A 27,246-nucleotide genomic window follows, 5' to 3' on the forward strand; every position below is an offset into this window, starting at 1 on the left:
CAACCTTCCAAAGCAGCCTCTACCCTGCTTCTCTAATGTGGTTCCATCCTGTTTAATTTTCTTCACAAATCACCACCTGAATTTCCATGTGCATTTATTTATGTTTATTTTCTCTTTCCCCAGGAGGGCAGTTCCAGCAGGGTCCTTATCAGTCTGTTCTCTGCTGTACCCCAGTGTCCAGGACAGAGCCTGGCACACACTGGGTGTCATAAAACATTTGCTGAAGGAATTCACAAATAGAGATCAGCCATCATTACTTTATCATCATGATTGACATGAAAGGCCACTTCTCACCAAATGGGGGGGTCCCCTCCAAAAGTGTTTGGAGCAGATGTCAACATTATTTCACTCTAGATGACAAAGCCCCCATCCTGAGGCCAGGGTTGGGGGGAGCTTGGAATGCGGTGGGAGTGAGGCCTCACCTCAGGCTCCTTAACACCCCTAGTCCCCCACCCCAGCCAACCAGGAAACATCACGAGGCAGCTAAGGTTAGGTAGACTCTTGCTGCTTTGTTATAAATATATTATGTGCATCCAAAACATGACATTAAAATATTACTCCGTGTTACAGAAAAGATATTAAGGCTTTCTATTATTTACATTAAACAAGCAAGCACCTTTACAAAAAAAACAAAAAAACAAAAAGCCCCACTCTTCCTTCTGACACAACCTGGCCAGAGGGGACACCATGTCCCCTTCCAAACGACCAAGACTCTTTGCAGGGACTACGCCCTGTGAAGACATCCTTGTATTGGAATTACCAGCTCTGGCTAGAATCACGTGGGCAGATGGGGGTGGGAGGATAGTGGAAAAGGGGGTTCCAGACTAGGGCAGAGAAATCCGGCCACTTCTGGCCAGCTGCCTTCAGACCCTTGAGCTTTGCCATCCGGGGCTCCAGGTTCAGTTTGCAGGGCCATGGCAGGACAATGCTCCAGGGACACTTAGTGTGCCTGGCGGCTTCCTAGACCACTGGGGACAGACAAGGAGGGACCAACAGAGGCAACTCAATGGCCCCGATGCCAGCCACACTGAAGGGCTGCTCAGCAGGGCACAGGGCAGAGTGCAGGGAGTGGGTAAGCCGCCTCTCTACAGGAGGGACGGTGGGCAGGGCGGGGCTCCCTTTTCTGCAGAGTCAGGCTTGGCAGACAGAGCAGCTCAGGTGGCTGGGGGGGGGGGAGTGGCAAAGAAAGAAAATGAAAAAAGGAAATGATAAATCAGTGGCTCAAGTATTCTGTGTCACGAGGGGTGGGCTGGGATTGCCTGGGCCCAGCCCAGGAGATGTCCTCTCCACCTGGAGGGGCCAGCTCAAAGAGGCTGGAATTTGGCAGATGGCTTCGGTTTGGGAGTTAGGGAAGGTTGGCAACCAGGTGACAGACTTGGAGAAGTTATTTGATCTTCTGGGCCCATTTCATGTCATCTGCCCGAGGCTTCTCCCCTGTCAGGCCCTGGATGATATCCTCCAGGCGTCGCCAGAAGCCTATCTTCTCCAGAGGGTAGTTGAGCCAGCCTGCAGTAGAAATGGCAGTGGGAGATTGAATGGAGGAGCAGCAAAGGGATGTTAAATATGGGCCCTGCCTGGAGTTGGGGGGGCCTAACAAAGAGAGAGTCTGCAGAGGACCTGGAACAGGGACCAATCAAGGGCTCTGGAAATGGAGGCTTCCCCACTAATGGACTTAGGGCTACATGTTCCTTTTTATGAGATGGGTTCTTGCTCTACTGCCCAACTAGACTGCTGTAGTATGTTCACAGATCACTGTAACCTCAAACTCCAGAGCTCATGCAATCCTCCTGCCTCCCCTGCTGGGACTACAGGGGTGTGACATCACCCCTGGCTAATTTTTAAAATTTTTTGGTGGAGATGGAGTCTCACTATGTTGCTCAGACTGGTCTCAAACTCCTGGACTCAAGTAATCCTCTTGCCTTGGCTTTCCAAAGTGCTGGGATTACAGGTGTGAGCCATCTCACCTGGTCTTCATTCACTGGCTTTGTTTTTGAGACAGAGTCTTGCTCTGTAGCCCTGGCTAGCATGCCGTGGTGCCATCATAGCTCACAGCAACCTCAAACTTCTGGGCTCCAGTGATCTCCTGCTTCAGCCTCCCAAGTTGCTGGGACCACAGGTGCCTACCACCATACCCAGCTGTTTTATTTTTTTTTTGAGACAGAGTCCCACTGTGTCACCTTCAGTAGAGTGCAGTGTCGCTACAGTTCACAGCAACCTCAAACTCTTGGGCCAAAGCGATTCTCTTGCCTCAGCCTCCCAAGTAGCTGGGACCACAGGCGCCCACCACAACGTCTGACTGTTTGTTGTTGTTGTTGTTGCAGTTGTCATGGTTGCTTTGGTGTGCTTAGGTTCAAACACACTACCCTTGGTGTACATGGCTGGCACCGTAACACTGTGCTACGGGCACTGAGCCCCCAGCTGTTTTTTTTTTTGGTGGCTTTTGGCCGGGGCTGGGTTTGAACCTGCCACCTCTGGCATATGGGACTGGCGCCCTACTCCTTGAGCCACAGGTGCCGCCCGCCCAACTTTTTTTTTTTTTATCTTTTGTGGAGATGGGAGTTTCCCTCTTGCTCAGGCTATTCTTGGACTCCTGAGCTCAAGCAGTCTTCTTACCTTGGCCTCCCAGACTGCTGGGATTACAGGAGGGAGCCACTGTGCCTGGCCCATTCACGTTTTCACTGAGCTCGTACTATATGCTAGGCATGTAGTAGCCTTCTTATCACTTGGCTCAAATGCCACCTCTGTCAAGAAGCCTTTCCTGATCACCCTGTTAAGCAGCATCTCAGGTTTCTCACATTACTCTCTTAATTCATTATAGCCTTTATGATAAACTAATCATCTTCATTAATTCACTGTTTTCCTATTTTGTGTTGTTTTTTTCTCTCTCACTAGAATGTCAGTTCTGCAATGCAGGACACCATGATCTTTTCACTGCTAAATCCTCAGTACCTAGAATAGAGCCTGGCACATAGTATGTGCTCAATAAATATTGCTCGCAATCTTATTTAATCCAAGTTCTTTGTCTCCCACCCCCACCATGAGATAGGTGCTAGTATTTGTCCCATTTTCCTCATGAGAAGACTGAGGCTTGGAAAAGTGTCTCCCAGCTACCAGGAAGCCAAACCAGGATTTGAACCTAGGCCTGCCTAAGTAGTTAACTGATCTCCTAAATAGCCCTCATATTTTTGTTCGTTTAGGAGACAAGTCTTTCTGTTGCCCAATCTGGAGTGCAGCTGCCAACTCACTGCAGCCTTGAGCTCCTGGATTCAAGTGATCCTCCTGCCTCAGCCTCCTGAGTAGCTGAGACTTTAAGGACTTCACCATGCTCAGCTATTTTTTTTTTTTTTAATTATATTTTGTAGAGCAGGGTGCAGTGGCTCACACCTGTGAGCTAACACTCTGAGAGGCCAAGGTGGGTGGATTGCCTGAGCTCACAGGTTCAAGACCAGCCTGAGCTAGAGCAAGACTCCATCTCTAAAAATAGTTGGGTGTTGTGGCAGGTACCTATAGTCCCAGCTACTGGGGAGGCTGAGACAAGAGAATCACTTGAGCCCTAGACTTTGAGGCTGCTGTGAGCTATGATGTCACAGTACTCTACTGAGGTGACAAAGTGAGACTCTGTCTCAAAAAAAAAAAATTATATTTTGTAGAGCTGTCTTGCCCAGACTGATCTTGCGCTCTTGACCTCAAGCGATCCTCCTGCCTTAGCCTTCCAAAGTCCTGTGCTTGTAGGTGTGACGAGTCACTGTGTATGGCCAAAATAACCTAACTTTTAATCCTTCCACCTGTATTCCAAGGAGTATGAGTATGACATTTAGGGCATGAAGACGTTATTTTTTGTGGCTCTCATTTCTCCTTCCAGAAAGACTTAAAAAAAGAAAAATACAAAAACCAAAAACAGGGGGCGGTGCCTGTGGCTCAAGGAGTAGGGCGACGGCCCCATATACTGGGGATGGTGAGTTCAAGCCCAGCCCTGGCCAAAATTGCAAAAACCAAAACCAAACCAAAAACAGTAGCTGTAATTTATTGAGTACCCACTACACACCGAGCACTTCGTATGTGCCATCTTCCCATTCTTAGCACGGCCCTGAGAGGGTGGTAAATGAAGGAGGAGGCTGCATCCCCATTTTGTGGATGAGAAAAGTGATACTCAGGGAGGTTTCGGAATTTTCCTTTTTTTTTTTTAAGTGAGACTCTGTCTTACTTTGTCACCCTCAGTAGAGTGCCGTGGCATCACAGCTCACAGCAACCTCCAGCTCTTGGGCTTACGCAATTCTCTTGCCTCAGCCTCCCGAGTAGCTGGGACTACAGGCGCCTGCCACAACGCCTGGCTATTTTTTGTTGCAGTTTGGCCAGGGCTGGGGCCACCCTCAGTGTATGGGGCCGGTGCCCTACTCACTAAACCACAGGCACTGCCCTAGGTTTCTGAATTTTCTAACAGCACAAATGGAGGAGCTGAGAGTTAAACTTGAGGTGGCCTGGGACTTGATAGTACCTGTTATACTTAACCTTGAAAGCAGCCCAGTTGGTCCATCACCTAGCATGGTACCCGAACTGTTCTTGTTCCTCAACACACTAGGTATGTTCCTGCTTCTGGCCTTTACACTTAACCCTTTCCTTTGCTTGACTCTGTCCCCATTTATCTTCAGGACCCTCCTATGCTTCTCCTCTCCCACCCTGCTGTCCCCCAACTCTCCAGTCCAGTTAGGGAACTCCTTGCTGCTCCTTAGACACATCAGCCAAGCACATGCCAGCCTCAGGGCCTTTGCACCTACGGTTCCTGCCTTCCTGGAGTGCCCTTCCTTCTCCCTCAGCCCCTGCAGGTCTTGGTTCCAATGTTACCTTCTCAGGGAGGGCTTCCCTGGCCACCCTGCTTAGAGGCACAGCCCCCATCTCCTTTTCCCACTCCCTGCTCTATTTTCCTCCACAGCATTGGCACCATCAGAGGTACTACATCTTATCTGTTATGTCTCTCTCACTAGGTGAGTACTGTAAGGGCAGGGATTTGTGCCTGTTTTGTTCACTGCTGGATCCTAAGCCTTCAGCAGTGCCTGGCATGTGGCAGGGACTCAGTATCTGCTGGATGGGTGGGGAGCTGGGAGTCACGATGCCATGAGGACAGGGAGAGGGCTTTGCTGCGGTGTCCTCAACACCGAGGAGAGTGCCTGGCACACAGTATGTGCTCAGTAAACACATGTTGGACAGACTATTCTGGGAGGGCAAGGACTACATGACCTCCCGCTGTGACCTCTGCCCTCCTGACCTCACAGCTGGTGTGGTAGCTGGGGTGGGGAAAGCCCATTCCACGCCACTTGTGGCAGCACCTGTGGTGATGCAGAAGTAGGTCTCGTGGGGCGACACGTGGTGGATGCGGTGGTGTTTACGAGGCAGGATGATATGCCAGTCTTGCAGGAGGGTGACCCAGCGTGGCAGCCCGAAGTATGTGTGTGACCACTTGTGGATTTGGTTGGTGAAGGTGCCGAAGATGATCAGGCAGAAGATGAAGCACTCCCAGGGGTAGAGATGCTCCAGGGCTTCTGCAGGATGGAGCAGAGGGGACCCATGCGGGGTGAAGGACTACTACCAACCTCCCCACCTGCCCTTGGGCAGCTTCCAACCCTGGGCAAGCACCCAGGACTTCTCCCAGTCTCCCTCCCAGCTGCAGGCAGCTCAGATCCCCCTGGGCCTCAGGCTCCCCTTCTGCTCGGTGGGCAGATAATGGAGTCACAAGAAACAAGAATGCAGGCTGTGGAGTTGATTGAGCTGGGCCAGATCCCTGCTCAGATATTCCTTGGTTGTATGGGTTTGGGTTGGTGACTCTGCCTCTCTGAGTCTCAATTTCTCCATCAGTAAAACGGGAATAAGGACTTTGTCCAGGTTCCCTAGAAGAGCTGGAGAAAGCTTTCTACCTATATGACTTCTCCAGCAGGTCTCTTCAGAGAAACATCTCAGGGAATAAGGGAAGCAAGACAAGGCCGGGAGCAGCTGAGGGCAATCATGGGCAGAGTCTTGTCTCAGCTCACCCTGGGGGGGTCTTAATGGCTCCAGAGGTGAAGAGACTGGCTCTCTGTAGCGTTTTCAGTCACTGGCTTCAGGCCTATTCCAAGGGGAGAGAGGAGATCTCCCTGGAGAGTCTCTGGAGAAGCTGGGAGCTATTGGCAGCCATTGGTGGGGGGGACACCATGGCACCTGCTACACTACAGAAATGTGTCATCTCTGCCCACAGGGAGGCTGCTCTAAGAATCAAAGGGTATTACGTTGTTAGAACAGGATCTGGCCTCTCACCTCCACCTGACAGATGAGGTTAACTGAGACTCAAGAGTCAGGAAGTGACTTGCCTGACAAAAATAGGCAAGGCCAAGATGAGAACTCAGAACTGAGTTCACAGCCTATCCTCTTCCAGGAGGTCAAAGTAGCAAAACCAAAAGCCCTCACGGCCAGGCAGACAGTGCAAATAAACAAGGTGGGTTGGGTGGAGGACAGCAAGGAGCAGTGGGGACTGTGGTATATTGGAGAACGTGTGTTCTGTCAGCCTGACAAGGAGGGTGGCCACAGCTCAGCTCCTGTCCAGCAAGGCCAGGTGTGAACAAGAACTTAGGGTGGCCAGATCAGATTGTTCAAGAGAAGCTGGAAACTTAGATCTTTATGTCAAATATCCTGATTTTCATGACACAACTGACTAAAAATATTTTAAAACACCACGAGGAGCCAAACACACACACGCACAAGCCCTGGAGGCTCGTTGGGTGAGACTCTGTCCCTGATGGCCCCCTCCTGGCCCACCACCAGCTGGCGCGCCTTACCAGGGCTTTGGGTGCAGAACTTGTAGGCCATGTTTAGCAGTGGCAGCAGTGTCAGCAGGCAGTTGTCCCCATTGGTCTCGATGAAGTCATGCCGTGTAATAGCTGTGGGATCGATGTGGTGCTCCCGGAATGGTCGAATGAAAGCCTGGGGTGGGTTGGGGTTGGAGATAACAGCCCCATCTGTCAGCCCGTGGTGGTCAGCTGCGCTTCACCACACCCTGAACACACTAGCCCTGGGCTCATGCCTCAACTTTGCTCCTGTAGTTCTCTCCACTCAGAAGGCCCCAATATTCCTTCCATGCCACTGATACAGACCCCTCCCGCCTTCAGGGTCTAGGTCTGGCAGCTATAGCAGAAGATGAGTTGAAATGGTGGCAGGGGCCTTGGGCTGGTACTATCCTCTTCTGGGCCTCAGTCTTCCCACTTGTGCTGTGAGGGTGCTTGGGGACAATCTCTATCCCTCTTCCCCACCCTAAGGCAGTTGAGGAGGCCCCTCACAATAACAGGTGGGACCATCTGTCTTCCTAGCATCTGCGCCTGTCCTTTTGGTAACAGCCTCCCTTTCTCTTGGCACAACCTGTTCTGATAGGGCTGACTCCACCCCATGACCAGGAGAGAGCATGTGTTAAAACACCACGAGGAGCCAATCAGGCCTGGCCAATCAGAGCCTTCCCTCTCTCTGGCCACAATGACTGGCTGAGGGATAGGCATATGACCCAAGCTAGGCCAATGGGAATGAGCCATGGGACTTTGGCTATAACTAGGGGAAAGGAGAAATCCTCTTCTCCTTGGAGGAGGGAAATGAGAAGTTTTCTTTTTCTGGAGATAGGAAGATAGATGAGTAGGCAGCCAGGAGCCATTGTGGCTACCTCATAAGGGGAAAGCAGAGATAGAGATGGAGGGAGACTGAGTCTGAAGAATATGATGTCTCTCCCACTGGACCCAGCCATACCCTCATTTGGCTGTAACTGAATTTTCAGTTACATGAATCAGTACCTTATTTGCTTAAGTCAGTTTAGATTTTCTATCACAGCCAAAAAAGTCTTGACTAATACTAGAAAAGTTCAATTAAAACAGTGAGATGCAGCAGAGGAGGCAATGGGAAAATAAGACATGGGCCCCAAATTCAGTGAGTTCTGGAGAGGCAGGTACATATCAGAGCTCTCTCACCATCCAAGCTTGGTGCTTTTACTTTCACAAAATGTCAAGGGATTCCTGTTCTAGTCTTGCAGAACAGGCATGAGGAATAGGTTGGAATAATGGGGGAAAGTAAGCCCGAGAGAGGAAAGGAGACTCACCTACAGTCACACAGCCCCACCTCCTTCTGGAGGAGTTAGGCTCAGTCCACATACCTACCTTCCCCACGATAGGCAGCTCCACGGAGCCCCATGTGTCGGCACCCCAGTGCACCAGGCCAGACAAGAAGTCAGCAATGAGAGCCCCTGCAACTGTGGACAAGAAGTGGGTGAGCTGGGGGAAGGGTTACACGTGGAAGGACATCCCTCACCAACCAGAGGGAGTCATTCATTCATTTACTCACTTGCCTGCTCATTTACTCATTTGTTAAGGGACAGACATCCCCCTACCTTCCCTGAGGATGAAGCTTCAGGCCTAACACTCCTGTCCCTTCTGCCCCTTACTTCCTCTGCACTCCTGGGGTAGGGGGAGGGTATGCAGGACTCTTCTGCTTGGGGAGTCTGGAGAGCATAACCGGGCATGCTCAGATCAGCTCAACCTTTCCCTGTTGGGGGCTGGCTGTCCCCGTCTTTCTGCTTTACAGGCTCACCCCACATAGGGAGCCTGCTCTGCCACAGGGCTGCCGGGGACTGGAGCAATGTCTTTGTGGGTCTGGTGTTAGGAAGTACCTTACCTGCAGATAGAAGCCACCCTCCCTACCCCAGCTTTTATCATCAATAAATATGATAATTCTGCCCCCAGCAGCCTTTTCCTTGCCTTTGTTATCAATCTGTTCAGAACTGGAGGGGAGTTCCCTTCAGAGACTCCAGCATCATTCATTTACTTGAAAGTTCCGTGTAACCCAAGAGTTAAGAGCTGTCAGATTAGCTTCAAATTCCAACCCTGGCACTCACTATCTGCACAGTGACTCTGCAAGTATTTTTTTTTTGGAGACAGAGCCTCAAGCTGTCACCCTGGGTAGAGTGCCGTGACATCACAGCTCACAGCAACTTCCAACTCCTGGGCTCAAGCGAGTCTCCTGCCTCTGCCTCCCAAGTAGCTGGGACCACAGGCGCCTGCCACAACGCCCGGCTATTTTTTGTTGCAGCCGTCATTGTTGTTTGGTGGGCCCGGGCTGGATTCGAACCCACCAGCTCAGGTGTATGTGGCTGGCCCCTTAGCCACTTGAGCCACAGGTGCTGAGCCTGCAAGTGTTAATTAACCTCTCTGTGCCTCAGTTTCCTCTTGTAAGCTAGGAATGATGATGACTAACAAAAACATACCAGCCAGCATTTACTGAGCACAAAGCCAGGCACGGATGCTGTCTGCGTTAGATCTCAGTGCATTCTCACCTTCCCTTAGAAGTTGTAACACTTTTATTTCCACTTTGTAGAGGTGGCAACTAGGAACGGAAGTAACTGGGCTGAGGTCACACATGGCAAGTGACACAGGATGTACCTCTTAACAGCAGGGTGTACCACCCCCATTGTTCACATGGGGAAACTGAGGCCCCCATCACGCTTCCCTTGCTCACTGCAGCCCAGCCCTACTGGCTTTTCCCTTACCCTTGCAAATCCTTATGTGCCTCTGGGTTTTTGTTCTTGCTGTCCCCTTTGCCTGGAACATTCTTTCCCAAGATTCAACACAACTCGCTTTCTTTTTTTTTTTTTGTAGAGAGAGAGTCTCGCTTTATCACCCTTGGTAGTGCTGCAGCATCACACAATTCACAGCAACCTCCAACTCCTGGGCTTAGGAGATTCTCTTGTCTCAGCCTCCCGAGTAGCTGGGACTACAGGCGACTGCTACACACCTGGCTATTTTTTTTGTTGTTGCAGTTTGGCCAGGGTCGGGTTTGAACCCGCCACCCTCGGTATATGGGGCTGGCGCCCTACCAACTGAGCCACAGGTGCCGCCTAACACAACTCACTTTCTTATCTCCTTTCAGTCTTTATGTAAGTGTCCTCTCTGGACACCTGATCTACAATTGTAACCACCTTATCTCCCAGCATTTCCTATCTGTCTGTATTTTTCTCCTAGCACCTCAGCATATACATGTATTTTCACTTGGCTCCTCTGACTTCTCTTTTGCTGGTTTATTGTCTCCGGCCACAAGGATGTCAGCTCCACGAGGGCCCCAATGGCCTGGTCCCTTGTCACTGAGCTTTAGTCTCTTTTGTTGATGCCCGAATCCTGGTTTCTAGAACCTAACAGGAACTCAGTAAAGCAACAAGTGCTTGACACATCGTAGGCCCTCAGCATATACATGTATTACTGTTGTTACTCAGTCACTTAATCAATCAAACATTCTGTGAAGACCTTCCGTGTGCCAAGCTCTAGGGCCAGACGCACGGCAGATACTGATTTCACATCTACTGGGGGAAGGATGTCCGAGGGAGTGTGCTATAAAACCCAGCAGGGGATGAACCCCTTCCCTGCCCCTCCCTAGGCTCAGTTTCTCTGTGTGAACTGGCTGACCAAGGCCCAGGTCTGAGTTCTGCTAGAGCCCTCAGCCCCTCAGTGACAAGGGACCAGGCCATTGGGGCCCTGTGGAGGCTGAAGAAAAGCCCCTGGACACCTCCTTGGAGAGCAGCAATCGTGACTGAGGAAGGAGGGTGAGCATGCAGCAAGCAATTCTGCTGGCTAGGCCTGAGGAAGGGGTAGCTGCTGAATGCAGAACAATTTCTGCTTCAGAGGCCTCAGAGCACCCAGCACACAAATGCCACCTATGGCAGGTGTGGCCCGGGTGACATAGCTTCATGCACACACCTGCAAGTTCCTGGAGATAAGGCCGGGTGGGGAAACTTAGCAGCTGTGCCTTCACCTGTGCAGAAGCCAAACGACAGGCTGAAGGGTATCAAAGCAGGGTGGCGGGCTGGGCGGTCCCGCCCCTTAGTGATGACGCAAGGAGGGTGGATCCAAGCTGAGGGTGTGGTTGGGGAGGCGGCAGAACCTTCTGCACCTGCTGTGCCTCTAGCCAGCACTCCACCCCCGCTCTACAGACCCTATGCTGGCTCTTTCTCAGCCTTCTCACTCAGAACAAAGGTCACCTCAATCCCCTGGCTACCTGGCCAAACCCATCCACCCAGGCAGGCACTCTTAGTCACATCTCCGCTTTCTTTCTTTCATGGTATTTGTCACCACTGGAGATAGCCTCATTTATTGTCCCCACTTCTTGGATGAGTTAAGAGGCTCAGAGAAGTGAACCACCATCCTCTAGTCAAGTGGGGGGAAAAGGGACCTCCTGTCTGCATCCCAAGCCAGCACCCCCTTTCATGCCCTTAAGCTGCACTGGTCTTGGGCATCATTAGTGCTCCTATTGCATCCTATGGGATGCTGTGTGTGCACTGCTTGTCTACAAGGAGGGACAAGAGGCTGTGTGGCCAAGTATGGCAAAGCTAGATCAAGCCTTGGGGGGGCCTCATCTATCTCCACCATATTGCTGTGTGACCCTGGGCAAACCCCTTGCCACTTCTGGCCCTCAGCATCTTTACTCACATAATGAGATCAGCTGAGGTATCTGCAGAGCCCCTGCCCCAATCGCTCTAATGGCACTTCTGAATGCTTTGTCTATGAGAGAGATAGCTACAGATGAGAAGTGACTGGATGCCACAGGGGTGTGGCCCTGCAGGGATGCAGTCCCTGAGATCTGGGCTCCTGGGGAGAATAGGACAAACCTCTTCCCCTCTCCAAATTTTGGCTCATTTGATAATTGAATATAACCTGCATATAAAAGAGGGCAAGGCCTTATGCCACTATGGCTTTTCTATATATGGACACACCTGTCTCACTACTCCTTAGGTTGAGACAGAGACTCTATACCTACATAGCATATGAGGGGTTGGCAAACTTCTTTTCAAGAGCCAGACAGTAAATATTTGGGGCTCTTCAGGTTACACAGTCTCTGCTGTGGTAGTGTGAAAGCAGACATCAACAGCAAAGGGGGACAGGGCATGGGGGCTCAGGCCTGTAATCCAGCATTTTGGGAGGCCAAAGCTTAAGGCCAAGAGTTTGAGACCAGCCTGAGCAACATATCTGTACAAAAATTTTTAAAAATTAGCCAGGTGTGGTGGTGCATGCCTGTAGTCCTAGCTACTTGGGAGACTGAGGAGGGAGGATCTCTTGAGCCCAGGAGTTCAAGGCTGCAGTGAGCTATTATCATGCCACTGCACTCTGCCTTCCAGCAGCCTGGACAACACAGGGAGATCTTGTCTCTAAAAACAAAAACAATAGCAAAAATACAGCAAATGGGAGTGGCAGCATTCCCATAATACTTGGTTCACAGTATTTCCGGTTCTCAGGCCATAATGTGCTGACCCCTGATGTGGAACATTTCTAGCCCCTCAGCAGGCTCCCCCTACTTCCCCTCCTTCTCTGCTCCATACAACCACAGACCTGCCTCCCATCACTATAGATTGGCTTTGCCCATTCTAGCATTTCATATAAATAGATTGATATGGTATGTGCTCTTTGGGATCCGGCTTCCTTTGCTAGTGTAATGCTTCTAAAGACGTCCCTGTAGTCGTGTGTATTGCTGAGTAGTATTCCACTGTCTGGATGTACCATGACGCTTTTATCCATCTGGCCATTGTTGGACATTTGGGTTGTTTCCAGTTTGAGACCATTTTGAATCAGGTTGCAGCGAACATTCATGCACAAGCCTATGTGCCCTCATTTCCTTTGGGCAAAGACATCGGCTACTTAAAAAAAAATCCTGATATTCATTGAACATTTATACCTACCAGGTCCTGTGGCAGTATCTTTTTTTTTTTTTTGCAGTTTTTGGCCGGCGCCCTACTCACTGAGCCACAGGCGCCACCCATGTGGCAGCATCTTAAATGTGTGTGTGTGTTTTTTTTTTTTTTTTTTTTGAGACAGAGTCTGATCCCATTACTCTGGTGCCATAGCTCACAGCAACCTCAATCTCTTGGGCTAAAGCGATCTTCTTTGCCTCAAACTCCCAAGTAGCTGGGACTATAGGGGCCTGCCACAAGGCCTGGCTAGTTTTCCTATTTTTAGTAGAGTTGGGGTCTTGCTCTTGCTCAGGCTGGTCTTGAGCTAGTCTCCTCGGCTCAAGCAATGCACCCACCTTGGCCCCCAGATTACAGGTTTAGCCAACGTGTCCAGCCAGCATCTTAAATGTTTTATCTCTTTTAATCCCTAAACTGTAGGAAGGCCAGGCATGGACGACATCTCCTTAATGCACATCTCCTTAATCATCCTAAACACTTAATCCTCACAGATAAAGGGAACATGGTGATAACAGAAATAATACTGGATTAGAAAAACAACACGGTCATGGTAGCTGTGTGTCTGGTGCTTCACCAGGAGTGTTAAAGCGTATTCAGATCTGCGTTCCCTAATGTGGGCTGTGCACAGTGACTTCCTCCCAAAGACGGTACAGTAGGGAAGGGGGAGGAAAGTCCCTTTACAGTGACAAACTCGACGTGTGCTAGCTCAGCTTGTGAGACAAGTCACATCAGCAGGGTATACTTTTGCTATGATGTGTTGAAAATGGTACCACGCCTGTACCATTTTCCTGGCATTAGGTAAAAACTGAGGAGATCTGAGTAAACCCTGGACTTTAGTTCACAATACTGTATCCGCATTGGTACAAGAATTGGAACAGGCAGCACCTAGCTCAGTGGGTAGGGCACCGGCCACGGCCACCGAGGCTGGTGGGTTCGAACCTGGCGCAGGTCAGCTAACTCAACAATGACAACTGCAACAAAAAAAATAGCCAGGCATTGTAGAGAGCTCCTGTAGTCCTAGCTATTTGAGAGGCTGAGGCAAGAGAATCGCTTAAGCCCAAGAATTTGAAGTTGCTGTGAGCTATGACGCAACTGCACTCTACTCAGGGCCACAGCTTGAGACTCTGTCTCAAAAAAAAGAATTGGAACAAATGTACCCAACAAGGGTGAGCTATAAGATTTAATAAAAGAGGAACCTGAGTCCAGGGGATATATGAGTACTCTCTGTACCATCTGATCAATTTTTCTGCAAATTTAGAATTGTTCTAAAAAAAGAAAGCCTGTCTTTGTAAAGTGCATTATCGCCCTTCATGCCACAGTGACAGGCCCCACCGCATCCCACCTTTCGGAAGAGGGTCAGGCCAGCCTGGCGTCACACAGTGGCAGGGTCCAGTTAAGAGCTGCTGGTGAGTAGCTGGAGACCATTGCTAGGGCCAGCAGGGAGATTCGACTTAGGCGGCTGAGCCTTGGTGGCCAGGTCTGGGGAGTGGGGATGTTAATAGCACCTGCCTCCCTTAACCAGAAATGAATATAATGGGTTGCAGCAGGCCCGTCGGACTCAGTGAGGATACCCCACTTGCAGCTGTCCTTAGTTGCCTAAGTATTATGCCCTTCTCTCAGCCTCAGTCTAGCCATCTGTCAAATGAGCAGCATCTGGCCTTTTCAGGCTACTGAGTGTGTGGGAAGGGATATGTGCTTTGTACAGATATCAGGAATTATTTTGGGTAAGGAGACTCCATGATCCTTAGGCCTCTGCTGGTGGCTGTTCCCAGGACTGGCTGCCTGAGGCCCCTTTAATGGGAGCAGTGGTGGCAGACAGGCACACAGAAGTCTCTTTGTCCCAGCTCTGGGGGTGGCTGGCAGCTGACTCTCCCTGGGGGCAGCTTCGGCCTAGTTACTGCCCCTCCCTGCACAGCACTGGGCTGAGGAAGGGGCTGGGGATGACTCACTCCAGGCTACCCTGACTCATAAGTGACTTTGAGGCCTGAGCCAGGGGCCTCTTGTTTCCCACAGGTCACCCAGCTGGAACTTTTCCGCCCTACTCACCTCAAGGGCCTGGTGTGGAGATGGAGACTGGCTGACGTGCAAGTGAACACGACTGAGGGCAAGTCCACAGCCTTTTTAGCTCACAATCTGCCCTGGGTTTAAATCCTGTCTCTGCCACCCTCCAGCTCAGAATCAAATCCAAACTCTCCACTTCCACCTATCAAGTGAGCTATGACCTGAGGCCGCATGACCCCTCTGACCTTGAAACTGACCTCTGTACTCACTGTGCCTGCTGTGCTATGCATCTGTTCACCCATTCATTCGTGACACTGTCCTTGTCAAGGTCCCTAATGACCTCCACATGGCCAAATCTGGCAGTCCCTTTGCTGCCCCATCTTGCTCATGGCTGATCCCCAGTCTTCTGGAAATCACAGTCTTCTCCTGGCCCCAGCAGCTATCTCCGGTTCTCCTCCCACTTCTCAGCTTGCTTCTGCCCCTTGGGCGCCCCAACAGCCTCTGTCAGATGACATCTGGACTTTTCACTTCCTGTTAGATGCCCATCCTGGGTGCTCTAGCAGGCAGGCATCTTGGGCTTCTCCCCTGGCCAGCTCTTCTGCCCTCTCCCCAGCTGTCAAGAATGACCTCACCCTTCTCATCACTCAGCCATAAATCCGAAAGTTGCCACTGACTCCTCCCTCTTTTGCCTCCACGGCAGACCTGGAAGCTCACTCTGGCAGCTCACCCTCCATGGCTTGTCTGCAACTGGTCAGTTCATTGCCACCCCCACTGCCCTACCTGGGTCTGGGCCACCACCTCAATGCAACTGGCCACTGTGGGCACCTCCTCCCGAGCCTCCCTAACCCTGGCCACCCTCCCTGTAACATCAGATGATGTCAGCTTCCTGTGGAAAACTCACCAATGGTTTCTCACAGTCTGTAGAATAAAACCAAGTGTCCACAGCCCTTGGGCCCTACACCATCTGCCCCAACTACCTCTGATCTGCTGCCAACTCCTTTTATTTTGATTAATTTTCTCCAGCCACACTGACCTTTCTATTCCCCAAACACATGCGGCAGACAGCAGGCTCAGGGCCTTTGCACTTCCTGTTTCCTCTGCCCAGAATGCCCTCCCAGCCCCACAATATATCCGTATGGGCCCCTTGCCCATCTCCTTCAGGTCTCTAAACAAATGTCATCTTTTTGCAGAGGGCTTCCCTGCCTTTTCTCTTATCTTGATTTTAATTCCCAGGGGCAAGTCATGTGTGTCTGTATTTACTGACTTGACACCTTTTTGTGCTTCTGTCTTCCCTGATTTCCAGGGCCTGCCTGGGACACTGGAATTCTGGGGAGATAGTGAGGAATAGGGGGCAGGCTCTGCAGGCTGGCACAGTGCCCTTACCAGTTGTGTGTTAACACCCAAATCAGAGCAGCCATTCAATCGATTAGGGACTATGCAAACATCACTATCAGGGGATTGTCTGCTTTTATCAGCCCAGGGGCAAAGGTGCATGACGGGCGAGCTGGCACCACATTTGGTAGCTTGGCAGCTAGACATGTACTGGGCCATGGCTAGATGCTCAGGTCTCAACCAAGGAAGACAGGTAGTGACCCACACTGAATGCTCACCCTCCCAGCTTGCATAGCACACCCCCGGGCTCTGATCTTCTTGATCCTTCACCCAAGCTGGGCCTGCTGGCTAGAACCCCTTCCTCTCTTGATATTAACTGTATAGCTCCTGGAGGCAGAGTATGTGGTCTGAGTACAGGTAGGTCTGGAGTTTTGATCCCAGACTCTGCTGCTGCTGGGTGTTGACCAACGGGACAGTCACTTGGTGTTTCAGAGAATAGTGATTGGAACCGCCTCACTAGGTTGTCACGAAGAGTGAAGGAAGCCCAGCATGGTGCTTGGCTCATAGTGGGTGCTTGAAAAACACTCATTGTTAAAAGACCAGTGAGGCTGAGGTGGAAGGCTTGGCCAGTGGTCTGGTGGGCAGGGAGTATGCCCAGCTCCTACAGTCAGGGCCTGGGCTCCCCAGCACTGCACAGGTTAAAACTCTCTCCCCTCCAGCAGGTCCAGAACCCCCAGAACATGCCCAATCCCACCCCAGGCCCAAATGGCTCAATTAGCTGGCCTAAGCAGAGGTGGCCAGAATGCTTTTTAATGAGATTGTAGGAGCTGAACCTTTAGGGAAGACCATGAGGGACCAAGGGCACAGCTGCACCCTCAGCCTGGGAGCTCAGGACAGGGAGGGGATGAGTGCCCAAGTTAGAAGAAGGAATGGTGGGTAGAGAGAAGGAAACCAAGTCTGGGGCCTGGGGTGGAGACGCTATCTTAAGAACTATGTTGTGCTTCTGGCTCAAGACATATGACTCTGACCCTTCTTCTGACCCTTAGTTTTCTCATCTGGAAAATGAGGACAACCTTAGTATCTATCTCCCAGGCTGTGATGGGTAAGGAATGACCCAGGAAAACACTCAGGAGATAGGAATAAATTGCACTTTTCTCATTCATTCATTCACTGATTGAATAAATATTGAGTATTGCCTTGTGAATGAAACAGACAAAAAAAATCTCTGCCCTCAGGGAGCAGACATTTGAATGGGGGGGGAGACATGATAAATAAATAAAGAAATACACTGTGTAACAATGACAGGGGTGGAGGGATAGCATGTGATGAGGCTGCTATTTTTTTTTTTTTTTGAGGCAGAGTCTCACTTTGTCACCCTGGGTAGAGTGCCATGGCAACTTCAAAGTCCTGGGCTCAAGTGATCCTCTTGCCTCAGCCTCCCGAGTAGCTGGACTATAGGTGCCTGCCACAACACCTGGCTATTTTTTAGAGATGGGGTCTTGCTCTGGCTCTGGCTAGTCTCAAACTCATGAGCTTAAGCAATCCACCTGCCTTGGCCTCCCTCAGTGCTGGTATTACAGGCATGAGCCACTGTACCTGGCTAGGCTGATTTTTTTTTTTTGAGACACAGCCTCAAGCTGTCACCTGGGGTGGAGTGCTGTAGCATCACAGCTCACAGCAACCTCCAACTCCTGGGCTCAAGTGATTCTCCTGCCTCCGCCTCCCAAGCAGCTAGGATTACAGGCGCCTGCCACAATGCCTGGCTATTTTTTTGGTTGTAGCCGTCATTGTTGCTTGGTGGGCCCGGGCTGGATTCGAACCTTCCAGCTCGGTGTATGTGGTTGGCGCTTTAGCCACTTGAGCCACAGGCGCCGAGCCTAGGCTGCTATTTTTGAGGGGCAATGAGGAAGGGCCTCTGTGAGGAGATGACCTCTGAGCAGGGACTTGGATGAGGGAGTAAACCATGGAAGTGTCCACAAGAGAGTTCCTGGCACAGGGAATAGCTCGTGTAAAGGTCCTGAGGGAGGCATGTATCAGTATGTGGTGGGGCACAGCCAGGAGGCTAGCATGGCAAGAACAGAGTGGAGGGCAGGCCGAGAGGAAGCCTGAGGAGGGGCCATTTTACCTGAGTATGCAGGTGAGAACACTGGAAGAGCATGATCTGACAGGATCCCTCGGGCTGTGTGGAGACAGAATGATGGGGGCAAAGGTGGAGGCAGGCAGACCAGGGAGGAGGTCCCTGAGAAAGTCAAGCATGAGAGGACAGTGGCTGACCAAGGTGGGGACAGTGGAGGTGGGGAGTAGTGGCTGGATCCTGTACAAATTTTGAAAGTAGAGCCAAGAACATTTGCTGATGTTTGGATGTGGAATATGAGAACAAGAGAGCAACCAAGGATGGGGTCCAGGTGTTAGGCCCAAGTGATAGGACACAGGGAGATGTCACTTACTGAGATGGGGAAGGGATGGGCTCCCACAGCATGTACCTGTACCCAAGAGGACACATTCACTCACCTCCCACCACATGCACATGTGTTAGTCACTGGGTAGGTCCCTGGCCCCCTGAGGAAACTGAGGCAGGCAGCAAAGCCTCAGGCACTCACCAACACCCAGTAAGACGAGGGGCATATGCTCCCAGCGGGCCAGCAGCAGGAGGTGGACCAAGTTGTGGGCAATGAGGCTGAAGCACAGGACCACACAGCACCACTCCTGGAAGCGCTTGCCTGCAGGGAGCAGAGGCGAGAAGTGAGTGTGGGCGGGTGGTAAAGGGGGCGGGAGGGGACCAAAGCCAGGCAGAGCTGGGGCCCATTTACAGTTCTTCGGCTGTGTTCAACAAGTCTACAGGGCCAACTACAAGCTAAGCTTACAGACTCCCATGAAGGAAAGGCCCCAACCTACCCATTCTATAGACAGTATCACTGAGGCCCAGAGAAGGTTTTTCCCTTCTCTGGAAAAGGGAAGACCTCTGGCCTGCACAAGGTCATACACTCAGGACTGGGACCATTTAGACAGCAGGCCCCTGTGCACAGGTCACATGCCCATGAAGCTGGCCCTGTATATCTCAGTTTTCTGGCAAAGAAGACCAGAACTCTGGTCCTCCTGGGCCCTTTTGGGTTCTCTTTGGAGACACCTAAGGGAACTTTAGTAAGTTTCTTTTTTAAAAAAACTGGAATCCACTGGGCGTGGTGGCTTATGCCTATAATCCTCTGGAAGGCTGAGGCGGGTGGGTTGCCCTGAGCTCAGAGATTTGAGACCAGCCTGAGCCAGAGTGAGACCCTGTGTCTACAAAAAAAAAAAAAAAAAGCCTGGCGGGTGCTGTAGTCCCAGCTACTCGGAGGTTGAGGCAAAAGAATCGCTTAAGCCCAAGAGTTGGAGGTTGCTGTGAGCTATGATGCCATGGCACTCTACCAAGAGCCACAAAGTGAGACTCTATCTCAATAAAATAAATAAATAAATAAATAACTGGAATCTTCATGCTATCACCTGTCCCCTTCTGCAGACAATTATTTGGAGGGAGAGGCTTTTAATCCCCAAGGATCTGGCCCAACCTCCATCAAGCAGGCTCCAGACAATGAGTCAGTTTAAGCAGGGCCTTGAGGACAGTGGGGTTTCTAGAAGGTTGGCTACTATCTGGCTGACTGTGTAAAGTGGGAGTATAGGCCAGGGGAGCCCAGAGCTTCTCAATCTCAAGAGAAGCTAGATACCAGATTTGGGGCGCAACCTCTCCTATTTAAATGTTGCCACATACTCTTTTTTCTGGGCTACAAAGCTGAGAGAGCCATATATTTTTAATAGACATGTAAGCATGAACAAGCTGATTTACTCACTGCAGTTTTGAGGTGTCAAAACTCAAACTGATTCACATGGAAATAACCTGAGTGCCCTGGGGATCAGCCAAATGAATTCAGTTCAAGGCACCTCTGCAGTTAGACAAAGGCCCGAAGGTGCTGACACAGAGAGATGTCCACGACATACAGGTACGTGCAAAAAGCAAAGTACATTCAGGTATGTGCAAAAAAGTCATTATATGAGAAAAAAATCCACATAGTTGAAACTGGCCTATCTTTCACTTGGTCCTTTTCCATGCACAATCATACCAAAACCTTTTAATTGGAAATTAAAATTTAAAAAAAAAGGATACAAAAACATCATGTGGATGACACAAAACATATGACTAGGCCCTGGGTATGCCCCAGACAGCCACTCCCAAAAGTACAGGAGACCTTTAATGATAACAGTTTTAGCTTTAGTGTTTTAACATTTATCAAGCAGTTACTATGTATCAGGCACCAGCCCAGGTGATACCCTTTTGCAGATGAGGAAACTAAGGGTCAGAGTGGTCCAGCAAGTAGCCCAAGGCCACCCAGCTAGTTCATGACTGACCTGGATCCATGGCCAGAGGGTCTGGCTCCTAACACCCTGCTGTTACTCCACTCTGTCCTCTCCGACTGCCTTGGTCCCTCCCTCTATTCACCACCACCCTATTGCCCTGGCAACACTTGTGTCAGGAGCCCACACCCACTAAGCAATGGGACCCAATGGGACTAGTGCATGACTAATCAAGGGGTCAGGAGATAATGAGGTGGCTATTCCTGCATCTCTCTCTTCTCTTCAAGGCTCTAAGCATGCTGTTCCCTTCACTCCCTTTGCACCTGGCTGATTGACCACTCCTGCAGATCTCAACTTGGAAAGCTCTGCTTCCAGGAAGCCATCCACGATGCCACCTCTGACCCCTGTACTCCCCTAGCATGAGGCCCATCACGCAGGACTGCGGCCTGTACCTGCCTGTCTTTCCCTACCCAGATGTGAACTCAGGAGGCCTGGGCCCATGTCTGGCTGGCTCATCAAGGCCCTAGCCCTCAGTTGGTACTTAATAAATGCATGTGGACCGAGCAAATCCCCAGCTACAATCCTAAAGGACAACGCCAAGGCTTTGTCTCCATGTGCCCCTCATCAATGCCCCTTGGGAAGGAAGTACTGGGCTTTCTATTTGTCCTGACAGGGACGTTGAAACGCAGAGAAAGCGAGGACTTTGTCCAGGCCACACAACAGCACACTGCTCCTAACCCACCCTGAACCAGAACCAGGACAGATGCCCTACCCACGCTTGGTGAAAAGGGCAAGGCTCAGAAGCAGGAAGAGGGGATCCAGAGCCCCATCTTCTGGATCCCCTCTTTACAGAAGAGAACATTGAGGCCCAGAAGGGATGAGGACCCCAACAGAGGTCACAACACAGCAGCAGCATCAGGCCTAATGCTCCTAGTCCTTGTTCTCAGGCCAGGCGCCTCTGACCCAGCAGCCTCCACCAGGGATCACCACATCAGGCCCAGTAGGGCCTTCCCTTCTCCAGTTTCTATTTGTGGCTGACTGGGGGCTCAGAAGCAGATAGCCTTAAGGGGGTGGGCTGGGGGACAAGGAGAGGTAGTGGGAAGTAAAGGACAGGTGAACCCTGCCTGTCTGCAATGAGGGACAGAAAGTGGGCAGGGCTGACAGCAACATGATCAAATAACGGTTCTGTTATCAATGGCTGGCTGACACCTATGGAAGCCCATCAGATGCTGGGGTACTGGGCATGGCCCATATCACAAATATTGCAAACTGGCTCCCTCCTGCATGTTTTGCTCAGTTTTAAAAAATGAACAATAAAGCGGCGCCTGTGGCTCAGTGGGTAGGGCACCGGCCCCATATACCAAGGGTGGTGGGTTCAAACCAAGCCCTGGCCAAACTGCAACAAAAAAACATAGCTGGGCGTTGTGGCGGGTGCCGGTAGTCCCAGCTACTTGGCAGGCTGAGGCAAGGGAATTGCCTAAGCCCTGGAGGTGGAGGTTGCTGTGAGCTGTGTGATGCCACGGCACTCTACCAAGGGTGATAAAGTGAGACTCTGTCTGTACGGAAAAAAAAAAAAAAGAAAAAGAACAGTATTTTATTTTATTTATTTATTTTTTTGTAGAGACAGAGTCTCACTTTATGGCCCTCGGTAGAGTGCCATGGCCTCACACAGCTCACAGCAACCTCCAACTCCTGGGCTTAAGCGATTCTCTTGCCTCAGCCTCCCGTGTGGCGGGCACAGGCGCCCGCCACAACGCCCGGCTATTTTTTTTTTTTTTTGGTTGCAGTTTGGCTGGGGCCGGGTCTGAACCCACCACCCTCGGTATATGGGGCTGGCGCCCCACCGACTGAGCCACAGGCGCCACCCAAGAACAATATTTTAAAATCATATAAAATTCCCAGTTTCCTGGCTCTAGAAGCAGACAGCCCTGAGGGGGCTTCCCTTGAGAACACAGGGCTCTGAGCAGCAGTGGCTACATCCATTTAATGGATACAAGCTCCAGGTTCTCCTTGGTCCTCTCCCTTCCCTGTGGCCTCACATTGGGTAGCTTCCCTTGGTAGCAGCCCTGGTGGGGCCCCTATAATCATCTGAATTTTTGTGCCCAAGGCACAGTATCTCATTCAAGTTTCAGTCCTTCAAAGAAAGAAAAGTGTGATTCCATTTTCCAGATGAGGAAACTGAGGCTCAGAGCTGGGTTTGGATCCTAGACTCATAAATGGGACAAGTTAGTCTGGATGTTCAAGACTGTCCAGATACCAAAGATGGCCCAGCTCTCCCCCCACACTATGGAAAATGTCCCTGAAATCTAAATACTTTTTCATCAAAGTTCCATTTCTCTTTGGCCTCTGGAACCTGGATCTTTCTGCAGACCAAATGCCTCAATTCTAATCCGTAAAAGCACATAAATAATAAGCGCCCTGCACTGAGCACTAAGTACATGCCGGGCACAGGGCTAAATGTGAGTTCAGTGACGCCCCCACCACACTTTGTGAGCGAGGGACCATTTGTCCCATCCTTTGGAGGAAAAAACTAGGCCTAGAGAATTGAAGTGACTTGTTCAAAGTCACCCTAGGGTCACCAAAGTCATAGTCACAGCATTAACCGTTAGCTTGGCAGGGCCTGTAGGGGTGAAGTGGCCTAAACTATACCACTTTACAGAGGGACAGACCGAGGTGAGGGGTAGGGGTTGCTTGAGACACAACAAGGCCTGGGCTGTCATCTGGGGGAGCCCTGCGGCCATTTCCTAGGCCAGCCCCTTGCTTGGCAGAGGTTGATGGTCTGGGCTGAGTCACAGTAGCGGAAGGCTTATGGCCTGGGGATGGGACTATGCTCCAGGGGTGGGCCTGGAAGGCTGGGAATAGCAGGGAGAGGCCAATGGTCAGGCCTCTGCCATCCTGCCTTCTGGTCACCAGCCAAACCCTTGGCTTCAGGCCTGACTCTTCCAGTTCTGGTCAAGTGCCAAATAACCTGCACTTCTGATGGCCTCAGCCTCAGAGAGACGAGGGGATAAGATCTTGAGAGAGGGTGGGGAACAAGAGAAGAGGACAAGAGACAGAGGGATGAATAGCAGTGAGAGGGCAGGAATCAGAGAAATAGAAAGATGAGAAACAGGAACAGGAGAGAGGGAGACTGAGACGAGAGAAAGAACAAGAGCAGAGAGCAGGCGGGGCAAAGGAGACAGTCAGAAAACTCAGCCCAGAGCGTGGCAGGGACCAGGCCAGGGAAGCGGGGGCCTCTGGCCTTGGTCAGGCCCACTTGGGGGATTGAACATTCAGCTGCTTTGGGACCAGAGCCCAGGACTCCCACTACTCCTGACACCCTCCACCTCACCGCACACTGAGTCCCTGTATCCCTCAGGGCAGGGGACATCCATGTTGTCAAGGGTGTGGTGATGGCTGGACGCAGGGCCCTTCGGGGACACCCGGCATACATGGCCAGGTTTTGGCTGACATCTGCTGGGAAGCTGGACACCTTGTGGCTTATGTATGCAGCTGGGAGAGGCCTTGTCAAGCCTGCTAGGCTCATCACAAACCCTGGTACTTGGTACCAAGTGGGCTTAGCTGCGAAACAAACCTGGAGTAGGTCCCTTTATGGCTCCCAGGTCCCAACTCCTGGGACTCCTGGCTGAAGAATCAAGCTGAGGCCGCCTGTCTGCCTCACCCCTCTCCGTTCCCTCCACCCCATGCTGCCTTTCTGCACCCACCCTGAGCCTGCACACATGCTGGTCCGCTGGTGTGGAGTGTATGCTCCCCTCTTGCACGTCCACCCCTAGCTGGCTCATTCCCACAGTGAAGAGTAAGAACACAGGACCTAGGACCTCCACACCCTGTGTTCCAGTTCTGGTCTGCTGCTGACCTGCTGTGACTCCAAAGGTGGGCTGGGTACTATGCGCTTCAGGTGAATGCAACAGAGAGATACAATCCCTGACCCTGCTGACCTGCCCATCTGGTGGTGGAGGCATGGGCCTCATCCCAACCAGGACACACTTTAGAAGAACAAGTGTGGGGGACTGACAGGGGCCTTGGCCTTCTGCTCTGTAAATTGGGGTGTCAGGGTGCACCCCAGACAGCTGTAGTGAGGAGGAAATGACAGTAAAATGTGAGGAAAATGCCCTGCACACAGTCAGTGCTCAACAATGTCCACTAGATTAACTGCCATTATTACCCTTGTCAACTGTTAATGGTTGACCAAACCACCTCTGTCCCCAAGAATCTCAAAAATTCAACTCTTGGGACCCAGGAATTTCTCCCACTCTTCCCTTGCTCCCTGTGCCCCAGCCCACAGGCTTCCCCGGTGCTCCAAGAACATGCCAGGCACACTCCTACCTCAGGGCCTTTGTACTTGCTAGACCAATCCTCGATATGCTCATGGATTCTTCCCTTCAGGTCTCTGTTCAAATGTCACTTGCTCAGTGAGAACTTAAGGCTCCCTCTCTAAAATGTCACCCCTTTTACAACATTTCACTCCTTCTTTCCTGCTATTTATTTGCTCTATTGTGCTTGCCATCGTTGGGTATATGAGACATTTCCCCTATTTATTGAGTTTGCTGTTTGTCTTTATGTCTTGTTCATGGCTCTGCCTCCAGGGCCTAGAACGTAAGATGCTCAATGTGTATTGGGCCTGAGCCCTCATATTGCAGGTCAGGCCCAGAGAGGTCAAGGCACTTGCCCAAGGTCACACAGAAGCAAACAGAGAGAGGCCTCTGGAAAGGAAGGAATTTGAAGAAACCAGTTTGGCAAGTGCCAAGTGGCCCTCCCTTCCTGCCCACCTCCAGGTCTGGAGGAGAGAAGGAGCCTTGACTGCAGGTCTGGGGCACCAGGAGGCTGTGTGTAGTCTCAGATTCCCACACAGCTGTTCTTCAGAAGGTGAGGGGCAATTGCGGAAACCAGAAATGGACAGATTTGAAATTGTGATGGAGTGGGGAGATAGTAGTACCCTGGGGAGGCTCAGAACGCCTGGAATGGTTTAGGTTGGTTGCAAGTGGGTACACTTGAGTAGGCGGTATTAGACATTGGTACTAGACATCAAAGAAGAAGGCCTTTGAACCCTTACCCTCAATTCTCAGGTGGGAAGTCTGAGGTCAGACTACGGCCAGCACCTATGAATGCCAAGCAATGCACCAAAGTGACTCTTCCTAACAACACTAGAGGACAGATAAACTTTACCTGTGCCCACTGCAGAGGTAAGAAAACTGAGGCTTAGAGGAGGAAAAAATGGCTTGGCCTAGGTCACACAGCTAAGCAGCAGAGTCAGGATGCCAACTGTGGCCTGTCCCAGGGAGAGCACAAGGTTCTGTGTCCACAGGCTGGGTGTTTGGGGTATAGGTTGAAGAAACCATGGCAGCAGGGATCAGGTGCTCAAGTCAGGTGAGAAAAATCACACACAGAAACTAGTGATCAAGGACCCAAGGAGGAAAAGCAAATGGCCCAAGGTCATGAAGTCACTTAAGGCAGAGACTCATCCAACCCAGGACAGCCAGGGAAGGAAGCCAAGGTGGTGGTGGCCCCAGGCTCATCCTAGGCAAGGGCTGTGCACTCGGCTGCCCCAAAGCAAAAGGAAATAAGTTGGAATGTTTGAAAAATAAAGCTTGATGTGAGATTGACTCTCAGTCAGAGGGGCCCTCCAGTCTCCTAACCCTGGATTCTCAAAGGCACTTCCTTAACCCTCTAGGAACACAGGACCTCAGGGACCATGTGACAAAACTCCTGGGGCTCACATAGAAGGGGCTGGGGGCTGGTGCTTGCTGGAGCATGACTAGGGACAAAGCAAGAAGAAGGTAGAGTAGACCTTAGCCTGTGGGAAAGGGGCAGACAGGCTCTCCAAGTTGTGATTTGGTCTGGGGAATCTGAAGACTCCACCTCCAAGCCCTGATGGTCAGGGCTAATATGTGGATGTGGGGCAGAGAAAACCGGGGCATCTGCAGTCCCCTCATCTCTGAAGGTCCAGGAATTCTGAGTGAGGGCTGATGCTCTCACTGAAGGGTCCTGGGAGGGGTAGAGGAGTGCGGTCGGTAGCCACTGAAGATGTGACCAGTATGCAGACTTAGGGTAAGGGTGTCAGGGATACTCTGCAGCTGGGAGCCCCTGAGTTGAGGTTCCTTGAGCAGATAGGACTGATATTCCAGGTCACTGGGGTGAAGACACTGCCGCCCAGGGCCCTGGCTGAGGGCGCAGAGGAGGCAGGAGGATGTGGACTGACGATCTAGGGAGCTGGGATAAGGTGTGACTTTTAGGAGGGCCAGGGCAGCGCTAACAGCTGCGGGGTTGCCGTGGGCTTCTACTTTGTTCTGGAGCGGGGGTCCCTAAATCTAGGGGCGCTCACTGCAGTCGAGGGTGCCCTGGGGGACTAGGATTCCGGATTTGCCAGTACGATAGGAGCTCTGTTTGTCACCCATGGAGCTGACCTGGTAATTTCTTGAACTGGGGGGTATTTCTGCAGCTGGGAAGCCTCAAGGCCAGGGTTCTGGTTTGGGTTTGGAAAGGACGTTGGGGTGGGGTTCCTAGACCAAGTTAGCAGCCAGGGCTGGAGTTCCGCATCTGGGCCCAAGGCTGGGTTTTTGATCTGGGAGACCCGGGGTCGCTGTCCACAGCTTGGCTGCTGACTGCAGGCCTGGAGGGGGCCCGGGAGGTCCTACCTGGCGAGTAGAGCGCAGCCAGCTCGCGGGCCCCGGCGTGCTGCGCGCCCCAGCGCCGGCAATACGCCGCCTCGTCCTCGTCGAGCTCCGGCTGCTGGCCCGGCCCGTCCTCGGCGCCCGCCATGGCCACTCGCCCGGCCAGCCCGGTGCGCTCTGCTGGCGGCGGCGGCGCGGCGGCGGCAGGGCCGCGGAATCGTGGAGAGATCACACCGCCCAATGACCGGC

General features: G+C 51.5%; 1 protein-coding gene across 3 annotated transcripts; it reads right to left on the reverse strand.

The window, feature by feature from the left end:
* Nucleotides 1–493: 493 nt before the first annotated feature.
* PEDS1 (plasmanylethanolamine desaturase 1) lies at nt 494–27,246 on the reverse strand. Of its 3 annotated transcripts, XM_053573479.1 has the most exons (7): nt 27,022–27,246; nt 18,661–18,780; nt 18,186–18,239; nt 8,160–8,251; nt 6,804–6,948; nt 5,325–5,537; nt 494–1,506 (listed from the first exon to the last, which is right to left on the reverse strand). In XM_053573479.1, the coding sequence occupies exons 1-7, from the start codon at nt 27,143–27,145 to the stop codon at nt 1,385–1,387; spliced, it is 870 nt and encodes a 289-aa protein (XP_053429454.1). In that variant the 5' UTR covers nt 27,146–27,246; the 3' UTR covers nt 494–1,384. The 3 variants fall into 3 exon arrangements, with proteins under 3 accessions (XP_053429454.1, XP_053429455.1, XP_053429456.1); XM_053573480.1 differs by lacking the exon at nt 18,186–18,239; XM_053573481.1 differs by lacking the exons at nt 18,186–18,239; nt 18,661–18,780.

This window comes from Nycticebus coucang, chromosome 21 (assembly GCF_027406575.1).
Source record: "Nycticebus coucang isolate mNycCou1 chromosome 21, mNycCou1.pri, whole genome shotgun sequence".
NCBI classification, from domain to species: Eukaryota; Metazoa; Chordata; class Mammalia; order Primates; family Lorisidae; genus Nycticebus; species Nycticebus coucang.

Excerpts from the sequence above, each read along its gene's own strand:
- PEDS1 (XM_053573479.1), bottom strand. The coding sequence starts at position 27,145 with ATGGCGGGCGCCGAGGACGGGCCGGGCCAGCAGCCGGAGCTCGACGAG. Across the intron at positions 6,949-8,159 it reads AGCTGCCTATCGTGGGGAAG|GCTTTCATTCGACCATTCCG; the intron begins GTAGGTATGTGG and ends AACCCACCCCAG. Across the intron at positions 1,507-5,324 it reads CTACTTCTGCATCACCACAG|GCTGGCTCAACTACCCTCTG; the intron begins GTGCTGCCACAA and ends TTTCTACTGCAG.